At 37.7% G+C, this 14,930-nt stretch overlaps 2 protein-coding genes across 3 annotated transcripts in view; one reads left to right on the plus strand and one right to left on the minus strand.

Annotated features, from left to right (window-relative positions):
- Positions 1-4,836: 4,836 nt before the first annotated feature.
- On the minus strand, positions 4,837-10,367 carry kcng3 (potassium voltage-gated channel, subfamily G, member 3). Its single transcript, XM_037754029.1, has 2 exons — positions 9,502-10,367; positions 4,837-7,486 (listed from the first exon to the last, which is right to left on the minus strand). The coding sequence occupies exons 1-2, from the start codon at positions 10,125-10,127 to the stop codon at positions 6,841-6,843; spliced, it is 1,272 nt and encodes a 423-aa protein (XP_037609957.1). The 5' UTR covers positions 10,128-10,367; the 3' UTR covers positions 4,837-6,840.
- Positions 10,368-11,638: 1,271 nt separating this feature from the next.
- The window catches only part of mta3 (metastasis associated 1 family, member 3), a 32,249-nt gene continuing 28,957 nt past the window's right edge, over positions 11,639-14,930 (plus strand). Inside the window, exon 1 of one of the 2 annotated variants that reach the window (XM_037754018.1) lies at positions 11,639-12,009. In XM_037754018.1, the coding sequence (XP_037609946.1) occupies positions 11,982-12,009 (28 nt within the window). In that variant the 5' untranslated portion in view covers positions 11,639-11,981. The remainder of the gene's footprint in view (positions 12,010-14,930) is intronic. The other variant, XM_037754017.1, reaches the window with a different exon arrangement.

The raw sequence follows: 14,930 nt of genomic DNA on the forward strand, positions 1-14,930 counted from the left end.
CAGTCTCTTCTGCACTATATTCACTTTTAACAGTCTCTTCTGCACTATATTCACTTTTAACAGTCTCTTCTGCACTATATTCACTTTTAACAATCTCTCTGCACTATATTCACTTTTAACAGTCTCTTCTGCACTATACTCATTTTAACAGTCTCTTCTGCACTATATTCACTTTTAACAGTCTCTTCTGCACTATATTCACTTTTAACAGTCTCTTCTGCACTATACTCATTTTAACAGTCTCTTCTGCACTATATTCACTTTTAACAGTCTCTTCTGCACTATATTCATTTTAACAGTCTCTTCTGCACTATATTCACTTTTAACAGTCTCTTCTGCACTATACTCATTTTAACAGTCTCTTCTGCACTATAATCATTTTAACAGTCTCTTCTGCACTATATTCACTTTTAACAGTCTCTTCTGCACTATACTCATTTTAACAGTCTCTTCTGCACTATATTCACTTTTAACAGTCTCTTCTGCACTATACTTATTTTAACAGTCTCTTCTGCACTATACTCACTTTTAACAGTCTCTTCTGCACTATATTCACTTTTTTAATAGTCCTGTATCACAGCTGTTACTCTGCACTTTATTCCGTTTTAACAGTTTTCTTCATCTCTTTGTATTTTTATATCTGGTATATTTTTTTGTACTTTGCATTACTAACTTTTTTACTGCCTTTTTATTAACATGTTTTGCACTATGGAACTGTGATGCTGGAAACTTGAATTTCTTTCGGGATCAATAAAGTTACTATCTATCTATCTATTGTATGCTACTTAAACTTCTACATTTTGGAGGCAAATAACCCTTGCAAAATAGAAGTATACTTCAAGTTTATTTTATGAAGTAAATTTAAGTATACTTTAAGTATATTCCCAAGTATACTGTATGTAATAAGTATACTAATATCAATGTACTAGTAGTATACTTGTAAGTGTACTACTTCAATACTTCTAGGGACTAAATTGGCCCACTTCTTAGCATAAAAGTATACTTTTAAGTATACTTTAAATGTAAGAGTAGTAAACTTTGAGTACAACTAGTTTACATACTACAAGTGAACTTATAAGTATACTGTTAGTTTACTAGTTATACTTGTAGCTTGTGTATATACTTGTAGCCCATTTTTTTTAGTTTATGAAAGTACACTTAACAGTATACTCTCAGTAAACTACTAGTTTAATAGTTTTTAATGCAAGTATACTTATATGTTTTCTTAAGTTAACTTATAGTACTTAGCCAAATATACTTTTCTGTATACTTTTCAGTATAAGCCAAGTATTCTTAAGTATAATTTTGTTAAATATATCTCTGATAAGTACATAAAAATTAAACTGAAAGTATACTCTCTTATTTTAAGTTTAAAAGAAGTATACTAATAGCGTACTTGAATAAACTTCTTTTTTGTAAGGGATTTTAGCCTAATTTGTACTCTACTACATTTATTTGACAGCTTTAGTTACTAACGTTACTTCAGATTTAGATTATTAATACAAAATATAAATTAACTAATACATTATGATATATCATTACATGTTAAGCTACCCAGCAGTAGGCTATATAAAGTAATTAAATTAGCCCCACGTTTAGGCCTACCAGCTGCAACATTAAAGTAATGTAGCTTACACATGAGTGCATCACTAATTATAAAACAGTATACAATATATGTGATTGTGAAATGGGCCATTCTGCATAATAAGTACTTTTGGTACTTTAAGTAGACTATATTAATGCAGAACTTTAACTTGTAACTGAGTATTTTTACACGTTAGTATTGTTGCTTTTACATAAGTAAAAGTTTGAGTAGCGTACTTCTAGTAACTGTACTTTCTGCCGTGATTTATGTGTTTTGGCGTTGTGGATCCATCATAGGAAATAGTTAAATTTCAAGGATGTAGGTTTGGGTTTCAGAAGTGGGGGGTTGCAATGAAGTCATGGGTTCTTCAACCCAAAAAAATATAAAGTATTATTAATGAACTTAACAATATAGAGACCTAATACTTAAGATAATGATGGATAAATTATCATAATAATGTTGAAAAGGAGCACTGTCTTTTACTGCCTTATCTTTGAATGTTAACTCTCGCACCATTGGAGGTTATTACAGTATAATCCCACATTGTCAGGTGTAAATTAAAATATTTCAGGGATTGTTTTCCTGAAAAATATACAGAGGAAGTAGGCATATTTTTTCAGCCTTGAATATTTTCTGCAGGTCTTCCCTTCTTGCCTCAAAAAGGTCCATCGATCAGAAGATTAGAGCAGCGTGATTAAAAACAAAACAGGATTTTCTCCATCCCCAGTGGAAGTTACACCCTTGTAAATGCATTACTTGAAACTGAAAACACTAATGCATTTTTACTTTTTAGTCAGTCTGAATCCTACTTGACCTGCATAAATTAAAATGTTCACGTCAAACCACTTACCTGCTTTTTAAAATTCTATTATGCGAGCGTATAAGTGATGCTATTTTCTCATTCATAACAGGAATATGAAAACATACTGTGTGTTGTAAGCATCTTTGTCCACATGTGATTTTCTCTGCCTTCCTCCCCCAGGCTGAGTTCACTTGTATTCACTGCATGTTTTGTACTGTGTTACATAAAAAGAGCTTTTTAAGAAAAGGTTTTTCAAATGTAAATCCAGAACATCCCCGGAGACTAAGTGACCATCTGCACCGTCATATTTCAGCTGGGACCATTTTGGTCCCAGCTGAAATATCTCAACATCTGTTGGATTGCCATGAAATTTTGGTACAAATATTCATGGTCCCCGGATGAATCCTACTGACTCTGGTGATCCCCTGACTTTTTCAATCATGACGTCTCAGCCCCTTTTTATAGCGTCAAATAACTAATTAAAACCAAACTTATCAGAAAAATGAACACTTGAACATACATCAGCGTGATAAGAACTACCTGAAATGACAGAAACCATCTCTGGGAAAAATATATATGACGTGTACTTTGACTTTTTAGTTTGGTTCAAGTCCCATCCGCTAACATGGATGAGGCGGGATTTATGATCTATACTGCAGCCAGCCACCAGGGGGCAATCCAGATGTTTTGGCGTCACTTTTGGGGAGCTGTCATGTCATCCATCTTTATATACAGTCTATGGTTTACAACAACAACATTCATACATAGAGAGGGGGTGACAAACTAACAGACATTTTAGTTAGTTTTTCCTTAAATTTGTCACCCATGTATCTGTTTTTTTTTTTATTTACTTTAGGTGCATATAATACTGAATGAGCTGAAACACAAGCCTTAAGAGCTCATTGACAGATGTGCAACATGCATTAAAAAGTCTGAGCCCCTGAGAATGGAGCAGCAGCCGTTTGGCTCTTACAACAGTACTTTGTGAACTAGACCGTGGCACGATGTTCACCCCAGTGTGAATCTGTTGAGTGCACTGAATGTCCTGGCCAACGGGCTCAGGTGTTCCTCACATTGAATGCTATGTTCCACCGCCTGCAGGAGGCCCAGAGGTGTAGGATGTCAAGACTGTTGAATTATCAAGCTCCATCTGCCAAAAAGGCCTCATCCATTTATCACCTCTCGATGTCATACTGTGTGTCTTTAACTAGTTCAGAAGAAAGTTATATAAGGGGGGACACTACAAATGCATTAAGGCAATTATTTTGATGTAATATTAGAGTAAAAGGTTTTAACAGAGGGGATTTTCAGATATCTCTTTTTATCATTCCATAAATCAAGTCAATGGCCATAAAAAAAACAATTTTCGCCAAGTTTTTAGGAATTACATGTTCTATAAATCAGGCTATGAATAATATATGAACAACCCCCTCTGTAAAAACCTTCAGAATATAGATGGGAATGAAACTGGAAAGTTTAGTGTAAAGTTTAGTGCTACTGAAGTGGAGATTTCTGACTCAGATTGAGAAAAACCTTTAAAGTTATGTACTGTAAAATTCCATATATTTTGTAAGACACTGCAGAGGAATAGGGTAAAGAATTTTAAGTAATAGTTATCACTGTGAAACTTCCCCAGTTGATTACTGACATTAAGATAATTATTTTTTGTATTACACATTTTCTGAAATGTTATGTTTAAATATGCGCTAATTTACATACATTTCTACAACAGAAATCTGAACATTGAATAAAGCCAGGTTCAGAATTCTTGTTTCATTTTGTTGACATATTAGAGTCAACGGTTTTTACAGAGGGAATTTGGAATATTTTTTTTCATCAGTCCATAAATCAGAAAATACTGTCAACATTCATAAAAAAAATCTACTTTCACCATGTTTTTAGGAATAAAATGTTCTATAAATCAGGCTATGAATGATATATGAACAAACCCCTCTGTAAAAACCTTCAGAATATAGATAGGAGTGAAAATTGAAAGTTTGGTGTATGTAAGTGTTACTGAAGTAGAGATTTCTGGCTCAGAGTGAGAAAAAACTTTAAAATATTGACTACAATTTTATACATTTTGCAAGACACTGCAGGGGGATAGGGTAGAAATATACTTCTACTAATGCTACTAACTAATAGATATCACCATATGCAATTAACTTTTGGGGAATTTAGGAAAAATCTACAGACGCAAATAGACAAAGTAGTAAAATAAACACCTAAATGTGTATTGTTCATGTTTTCTTTCCACTGGAAGAAAGAAAGAAGGCGCAAAATAGCACAAAATCTCAAAATTGATCAGTGCCTGAAAAAATGATGTTTTTGCCTGAGGTGTCTCGTCTAGGAATAAGTGGAAGCAGATGATGGAGTCTGATAACTCTTCAATTTCACCATTTTTATGGTACAGTCTGATTTGTAATAAGCAATTACACATTCAAAGACATTTTGCTCAGAGACATTTTATTATAAAAGCTCATACATTAATCACATTAATTATAAGTTCATAGTCGACTGATGAAAAAGTTTTTGATTGATGGTTTCATTCAGGCCTGGCCAAAACCCACTGGGCTATGAGCTATGTTGGGAAAGTACGCGTTGTAGGCAAGGTGGTAAAATATTCTCTAATTTTTGTGACTACTTAAAAAGCACATTGATAACACAACAACGATAGTGAGATGTGTACTGTCTACAATACGTACTAAACTCATACAAGGCTGCAAAGTTGATGAGGAAATAACAAATGTAAACTTTAAATTCAAGGACCGACGGATAATTAAGACTCATTCATTTTTTAATTTTTGCAACAGAAGAGCTTGATGTGTGCATGTGTGTGTAAAGCGAGGACGGCTGATGGCAACAGGAGGAAGAGGAGAGGAGATGCAGAGAAAGACTGTTGTGTGGGAGAGGTGTTGACTTGTTTGTTTTGGATCATGTGTCTCTTCCACAAATCATATCATCTTGGCAAACGACGGGCAGTGCAAACATGTCTGAATCATGAATGTCAGAGTTTTTTTCCACTCTCGTTTTCTTTTTTTTCCGGAAATTTCAACGAATCCTGTGATGTATTTTTCCCATCTAATCGCACTAAGCCTGCGTGCCAGCCAGGAGTTGTGTGCGTGGATGTGGCCTATATTTGTGTGCACACAAAAATCAACCATTATGATTGACATGTTGGAGGATGGAGGGTTGCCTTGGAGACACAGAAACACAAAATGCCTCGCATTCACTCGCAAATGGAGAAAGCAAGCACTCTCGCCTCCTTCTATTCATTCTTTGTGCTCACGGTTTGCTCCACATTCTGTCATCTCTCGTCCCAGAATCTTTTTATCCACCATTTCACGCTCCATCTGCGCTGTCATATCCGTCACACCTTCATTTGTCTGCCACCTTATAGTCCGCTGACCCATCTCCATATTTCATTTTCCCTGGCTTAAAACCACTCCTTCACACTAAGCCCTCTGTGCACCCCTTGTGCATCCCCACTTCACTTCTATATTTCACAGGTTTGACAGAAAGCATGTAGGTCACACATCGATCTTGTGTAACTTGTGCCATCTGGGTGCAAAGCTTAGACAAAGTGAAAAGCCAGACAAACAAACACACAGCACTGGATGCAACGTACAGGAAAAAAAGCAGTCGTCTCTACCAATGTTGTAGCCATGGGAATACAGTGTAAACAGCAGCCGCCGTCAAAACTGGATTATTTATTCCTGTTCCTTCTGTCCAAGTGGTGTTGTTAAGGAGGCGGGGAGCAGAGCATGCTGGTTGAAGACGATGATTGGAGATCATCAACGCAACAGGACATAAAATCAGGTGCAGCTCAGGCAGGAAACGAGGCACCAAATTGATCACAAGGGGATCAGCGGGTTTGTTGAGTTTCTCGCTGATGTGTTGTATAAATGTTCATTGCACTATCTCCACTGACAGGCTGCGTGCGTAACTGGCCGAGCGGAGTTTGAGTTCATGGTAGCACTACAAAACTGTGGTAGATGAACGTGATGGGCAGCGCCAAGAGAACAATGCTGCTCACTACACACATCCGCCCGAGCACCCGTCCCCCAATTGTCACAGGGTAAACATCCCCGTACCCCACTGTAGTCATGGAGATGATGACCCACCAGGCGTCCGTTGGGATGCTGTTGTAATCTGGGTTCTTTGCTCCCAAGTCCAAGCCGTGCACCAGCAACTGGATTAACTGCGCCTGTGTGTGTGTTCAATTATTTATTCCTGTTCTTCTGTCCAAGTGGTGTTGTTAAGGAGACGGGGAGCAGAGCATGCTGGTTGAAGACGATGATTGGAGATCATCAACACAACAGGCAGGAACTAGACAGGCCAAATAAAATCAGGTGCAGCTCAGGCAGGAAACGAGGCACAAAGTTGATCACAGGGGGATCAGCGGGTCCACTGGTTTGTTGAGGCAGGACCAAAGATGTTTTGGTATAAATGTTCACTTCAGCATCTCCACTGACAGGCTGCGTGCGTATCTGGCCGAGCGGAGTTTGAGTTCATGGTAGCACTGTACAAAACTGTGGTAGATGAACGTGATGGGCAGCGCCAAGAGAACAATGCCGCTCACTACGCACATCCCCCCGAGCACCCGTCCCCCAACTGTCACGGGGTACACGTCCCCGTACCCCACCGTAGTCATGGAGATGATGACCCACCAGGCGGCCGCCGGGATGCTGGCGTAATCCGGGTTCTTCACTCCCAAGTCCAAGCCGTGCTCCAGCAGCTGGGCCAAAGCGCTGTATATCGCCATGGCGACGAAGACAAACACCATCAGCATGACCATCTCCCGGTAGCAGCGCGTGAGCGTCAGCCCCAGCGTCTGCAGGCCCAGGAAGTGCCTGGCCAGCTTCATGAGCCAGAACACTCGCAACATCCTCAGCACCCGCAGTATGACCCCGGCGACCCCGAGCCCGGCGCCCGGCATCCCCGCCCGGGCCAACGCCATGGTGATGTAGTAAGGAGTGATGGCGATCACGTCGATGATGTTCAGCGGCCGGCGGAGGAACTCCCACTTGCTTCTGGCCACCAGAAAGCGCATCATGCACTCTGCAGTGAACCAGCCGATACACACTGTCTCCACTATCCTACAGAGGGGAGAGCAGAGGAGAAAAATGAGCCGTAAACAGGAAATGACAGAGAGATACGGATGATATGAGACACTGTTTGACTAATGTGAAGAAGAAGGAAGCAAAGGGGGTGATGTGAATTATGGGAAACAAGGAGGACATCTGACGCAATTCAGGGTTGACACGAGTAAACAAAGACAGAAGGAACGATATACAGTAAGGACAGAAGAGGGAGGGATTAAAACCCCTCAAAGAGAGACACAAGCATGATTACCCCCCATTGATTAGCACAGCAAAGGCAATCAAACTGAATTACAGTGAGGTGGTGCTTGTATTCGACATAGAAGCAATCAGGCCCAACTAATAGCACACAGAGCCTAAGGATAACTACGTCAGCACAATTAGACAACAAAACCAAATTATAGAGCAACTGAGGGAATTGCATCATCTTCTGGCAATCGGAATCATGTTGACCCCGAGCATAAACTACACTTTTTAGTGATTACCTAACCACTGTGGCCGATCCAAAACTATATCCAGCCTGAGTGAACATAACCCGGCCTTATATAGAGAGAAAGGCTGCCTCGGGCTTCCTGGAAAGGACATGCTGTGCAAAAACATAATGTGGAAAGAGAGATGCTCTTTTTCACCTTGCATCCAAAAAGACAAAATAACCATCAAGCAGTATAGACAGAAGGTGATTCCTGTAATTCCTTTTTGTTTGCTTACCCTAATAGATAATCCCTCAGTGCACCTTCTACTCTCAACTCATTACCCGCTGGAATATTATGAAGCCTATCTGTCATTTACCCGATATGTTTGTCCTTCTTGTGTACTGTACAGTGTACACTAACCAAGCCAATAAAGATATTCAAATGAATTGTGAAGAGGAGGGGAAGAGGCGCATGCAGGAGGAAGACAGGGTGTTCTGTGTGTTAACACTTTTTGTAGATAATATGGATTGTTTATTGATTTGGCTTCCTTGGGAGCTTGTCTGACATGTGAGGATCCTACTGTTTAATGTTGTATTGACCACTAAAGACAAGGATAGATCTAACTTATGAGTGTTTTCTATCATGGTTTTAGATATATTGCTTTAAAGTAACAGTTGATTTTGTTTACCCCTTAAATAGTAGAAAGAAATATCATATTGGGGCTAAAAAAAAACACTGGGAAATGACATCAATGCATCAACCTTCTGGGTATAAATGGATAGTGCGCAATGAGTTTTTTTTTTTTTTTTTAAACAGAGTTTATTTCTGAATTTTGTTAATACAACTCTGACAGTCCATTGCACAAACATGTTTGGACTGATAGATATCACAACCACCCATGACAATACCCAGAGGGCACTAAAAAAAAACAAGTGTACAAAAATGAATATAAATAAATAAATAAAATAAAATAAATAAACATAAATATATACACACATATCCTTTATCCATATACATACATACATATATACACACATACACATATATACACACATACATACAGTACATACACATATATACATACACATACACATACATACACACATACATACATATACATATATATACACATACACATACATATACATACACACATACATATACATACATACACATACATCAAACTTTAATCAGCCAAAACGTTATCTGAGTCTAAGGAGTCAACACGACTAAGGAAAGGTTGCCAAATCAATAAAAACGTGTCGGCTGACCCCTTAATAGTATACCGGATTTTCTCCAACTTAATAAAATATAACATATCTCTGAGCCATTGTGCAAATGTTGGAGGGTTGCAATCTTTCCATCTAATCAAAATTTGTGCGCAATAGTGTGCAATGAGTTTGACCGCTGCCTTGAACACATGAATGTATGAGATTCCCAAGTGTTTATTTATTTATTTGTCTTTATGTTGAGCTCCTGGCATGAAGTCGCTGACTTTTACGCACCAGATTTTAGACCCAGTTCTAAAATCTGGTGCGTAAAAGTCAGAATTTCTAAACATTTAAGCAGCATCCTCATGAAAGAACCCTCCAAACTTACTTGTGCTCCTCCACAATATTCCTCTTGGCAGTGTCCCAGTCCGGCAGCGTGCTCGCACACAGCATGATCATGGAAACCAGCACAAAGATCACAGACACAGACGCCACAAGCTGCGCCAAAAGCGACGAGTTGGGCTCCTCGAAGGTCATGCGCGTCTTCTCCATCCATTTGGCGCGTCCGGTGAGCGCATTCTGGTGCACCGGCTCCACCACCGAGCTCTGCCGGGACTCGTCCACGATGATGTCCACCTCGGACAGATCATCCAGTCCGATCTCGGATATCCTGTCGTCCAGGCGCTTCTGGCAACACGTGTCCAAGTGCACGCTCTCCAAACCCCAGTAGAGCATCTCAGTGTAGAAGGACAGCTCGCACACTCCGGGCACGAACCGGAGTTTACCGGAGCGCACGTACAGCATGATGAAGACGAACGCCTGCGCGTGGCGGTCGAAGAAGAACTCGTTCCGGTCTCGGTCGTAGTCGTCGCAGAGTTCTAGAGCCTCTTTCTCGCTCGCGCAGGCATGCAGGCGGCTCACGCGCCGGAGAGGGAAATCCTTGATCACGTCTCTGGTGAAGGCGTACCGGGTTCCTCCCACGTTCAGCACGCAGATGCTCTTTCCGAACTTCATCTTGCTTCAACATGTAAAACTATAACTTATCTTCTTCCATCACTTGGACACTTTGTTGTGGGTGTCCACGGTGTCCCCCTGTGGAGATGTCCTCTGATGCGCTGAGCTCCTGTGGCTGCTGGATGGGGATGGAAACTCTCCTCTCCTCTCCTCTCGTCTCTGTGCAGCCTGTAGAAAGAGACTCTCCACTCCAGTCAGGGCGAGCCAATCCCATCAATGATGTCACATGCGCGCGCGCATGGACGCACGCACTGAGAGAGAGAAACTCATACATACTATTCTATGACTTTTTTAAAAACATTTGACATATTATACTATGACTTTTTTTGTTTACTTTTTTCGACATACTATACTATGACTTTTTTTACTTTTACTTTTTTCTACATACTTTACTATGACTTTTTCTTTTTCAACATACTATACTATGACTTTTTATTTTTCGACATACTATACTATGACTTTTTTTGTACATACTATACCATGACTTGTTTCAATATACTACTGTATACTATAACTTTTTTTTAATATTTTTTCAACATACTATAAAAAACAATATCAATACTAATACTACAAATAATAACAATAATGATGAAAACATAATCAATACTACTACTAATAATAAAAAACAATACTACTACTACTACTAATAAAAACGATACTAATAATAATAATAATAATAAAAACAATATCAATACTACTACTACTGCTAGTAGTAGTAATTATAATAAAAACAATATCAATACTACTACTACTACTACTACGACTGTTACTACTACTAATAATAATACACACACTACTACTACGACAACTACTGCTACTACTACTACTTCTACTACTAGTACTACTAATAATAATAATGATAAAAACAATATCAATACTACTACTAATAATAAGAATAAAAACACTACTACTACGAGAACTACTGCTACTACTGCTGCTACTTCTACTACTACTACTACTAATAATAATAATAATAATAATAATGATGATAATAATAATACAAACAATATCAATACTACTACTACTACTACTATTAGTAGTAGTAATAATAATAATAAAAACAATACTACTACTACTACGACTACTACTACTTCTGCTACTACCATTACTAATACTAAAAATAATAATAATAATAATAATAATAATAACAATATCAATACTACTACTACTACTACTGCTGCTACTACTACTACTAATAATAATAAAAATGCTACTACTACGACAACTACTGCTGCTCCTACTTCTACTACTACTACTACTAATAATAATGATGATGATAATAATAATGATAATAATAATAATACAAATAATATCAATACTACTACTAGTAGTAGTAGTAGTAATAATACTAATAAAAACAATACTACTACTTCTGCTACTGCTACTACTACTACTATGAATAATAATATAGACTAATTAATATAAAGTATAGGTAAAATTTGTAAAGGTAACAGTGCGCGTGTGTGTGTGCGAGTCTGTGCTCGTGTGTCTGTGTATGTGTGTGTGCGCGCGTGCGCGTCCCCTCTCTCTCTACGTCACCAGTCGCAGGTTTGGTGGTTGGTGGTTGTTTCGGGTTGATCGGACCTCTTTTCTTTTGGCTGCTGTGAGTTCAGCTCTGTCTGGTTGTAAACGGTGTAAACGGAGCTGCTGCTGCTGTGTGTGAATCCTTTACAGGAGGAGGAGAGGAGGAAGAGGAGGGGGGGCTCATTTAACCAACAAAAAAAACACATCTACAACACATCCGGAGTCTCGACGTCTGATCTCACCTTTTTACCTTTTTTACTGTAATTTATTCTACATTTCCTCTGTAGTTTATGGTTCACGTTACCACTCCGGGAGGGCAGAGAGAGAGAAATGGCGGCCAACATGTACCGGGTCGGAGGTATGTAATGTCAGTCAATGTGTTTTAATCAAACTGATCAAACAATCACATCTTTACATCTTCACTGAAAGCATTAATGCGGCTTCTTTATTGTGTTTACTAATGTGCATCTTATAGTTAAACTGCTCCTACACACTCAGAGATGCTTTAAACTGGAGCAGGAAGGTGATAATTGCTAAATATTTGGGATTCAAAATGGGTCAGGCCTCTGTTCGCTGTCTGTGGCCACAGCAACAGCAGCAGCTAGCATGCTAACTAGCTCACAATGTAAACATATTTCTATATTGTTGGACACCTTTTTTGGGGACATTTGGGGACAGTTTAACCGAGGACAGGCGAATGGACACACTTTGGGACTTCTCGTCTAGACATGTGTGTTGTAAAGGTTGTTAAAATGTTACCACAGGCTGTCTGAGGCTGCCTTTTGTATTTGCCTCTTCTGGCATGCAGCCATTTAGTACGAGTCCTTATTTAGCTAACTGTTAGCATCATTAGCTAAGCGTTAGCATCACTGATTAGCATTAGCTCGTTTTACATTAGGAGGAAAGCATCTATTAAGAGAGTCTTGGTAACATTAGACACTAGGAATTGCTCTATACACTTCACATATACACTATGCTATGTACACTATCCAGCTGCATTCACAAACTTAATTAATTAATTAGCAAATTGGTTAATCACTTAGCTAGCTTAGCTTGTTAGCTACTAGTGTACTGGAATTCATAATAATTGTCTGCATTCATGGCGTCGCTGTTTGATTTGATTAAACCTTTAATTCACACGTATTTCCAATCTACATTAACGCTGTGATTAAGAGTACATGTTATAGATGCTTGGCACATCACTTAAATAAGCATTAAGCATCTTATTATAGTATATTATTGGTGACATATCAATGTAAAGGTATATCAGTTTGTTGTCCATATGGTCACCTTAAGCTGCATTCAAGTGCTCTTTGGAAACTGCAGTTCACAAAACTTTAAAAGCTTGTTTTTTGTTTTTATTTATTGAATTTTACATATATACATACATACAGACAGACTAACCATATTAATAATTAAATTATACAATGAAATGTTTAGTCAGAATTTCAAAGAAAGAGAGACATGACAAATATGCTCTATACACTGTACATATACACTATACTCTATACACTGTCTAACTGCATTCACAATCTTAATTAATTATCTTAAATTGGCTAATCACTTAGCTTGTTTTTAGCAGTGTACTTGAATTCTTAATAATTGTCTGGATTCATTGCGTGGCTGTGTTGTGTTTGATTATACACCTTTTATTCACACGTATTTCCAATCTACATTAATGCTGTGATTAAGAGTACATGTTATAGATGCTTGATACATCACTTAAATAAGCATTACGCATCTTATTATACTATATTATTGGCAATATATCAATGTATCAATGTATATCAGTTTGTTGTCCATATGGTCACCTTAAGCTGCAGTTCTCCTGCTGCCTTCAAGTGCTCTTTGGAAACGCCAGGTCCCAGAACTTTAAAAGCTTGTTGTTGTTTTTTAAACAATATTTTTATTGAATTTTACATTTATACATATATACACACATACAGACAGACTAACAATATTAATAATTAAATGATTAAATGAAATGTTTATTCAGAATTTCAAAGAAAGAGAGAGACATGAAATTGCATGCATTTCACATATCTAAACAAAGAAAACAAATAAAATGAAAGATAAGACAAAATAAATAAATACCTCAGAGAAGAACAGAGAAAAAAAATATTACACAACAACACACAACAATTTCAACAACAACACTCAGCAACACTCAGCAGTTTCAATTTGACTGTGCCCCTTGATGTCCAAGAAACTCCAACAAAGGTTTCCAAACATTAACTTAAAGCGTGTTGGTTGCATTTTGTCTTTATAAAATGATAACAAAATCTGGTTTGAAAATAGACTTTTGGAAATGTTGCAGCTACATACATATAGCTTGTTTTAATTTGTGCAATTTAAAGAGAAGAATATACATGTCAAGGGTTGCAATTTATTCTCTCTAAACAATATGGGGATAAACATATTTTGAATCCAGTGTAAGACAACTGTGATATTTATATGCACTGACTGAAATTCAAACTTTGTCAACTCTGAAATATTTACCTCTTCACTGACTTGTGTGTATGTGCCTGGTGCATAGTAGTTACAACATTTCAGACAGCACTTGAAGGCAGCATTTGCCATGGACTGAACTTTTCCAAAGTTACTGTATTTTCTGCTCAGGTAGAGTTGAATCAGGCTGGATTTCTGTATCCCTAGACTAGGTGCAGTCATTTTTATGCTGATTATTTTTGATGAGCAGTGGAAAATAAGCAAATATGACTAAAAATATATCCTTGTCAATGTATTTATCTTACAAAATCTTAACGGTGTGGTGACTGTCTCACAGGATGTGAAGACCTTGCAGTACACATATAATTGCCTTTGCTTTGACCTGTTTAATTATTCTTTTGTGGTGCGTTCTCATTACAATTACCCAGTTGATTAATTAGGGCTGGGATGATATACCTATCTCCCAATTCGATGCTATGGTGATACTTGGGTGCCGATTCGATATTACGATTTATTGCAATTTTTAACTTTTTTAACAGTAGACCAAGGAAAAAAATTAAATCATACACTACTAGGGACATTTACTTAGGAAAAATGTTAGATTTTCAGCATGTATGTAGTCAGAGATGTCCTGAAGTTAAATATATCAGTCATTGTCAGGCATTATTTTTTTTTTTCTCATTTTCCTCACAAATAAGTGGTATTTTCTTTTTAATTTATAAGGGACACGTAATGTTTTATACTTCTGGTGAATATAATCCAATCAATCTTATTTCCATATATGCATTTGGTGTATACTGTTCCCTTTGTTAACACCCTGTATACTTCTAT

This window comes from Sebastes umbrosus, chromosome 20 (assembly GCF_015220745.1).
Source record: "Sebastes umbrosus isolate fSebUmb1 chromosome 20, fSebUmb1.pri, whole genome shotgun sequence".
Taxonomy (NCBI): domain Eukaryota; kingdom Metazoa; phylum Chordata; class Actinopteri; order Perciformes; family Sebastidae; genus Sebastes; species Sebastes umbrosus.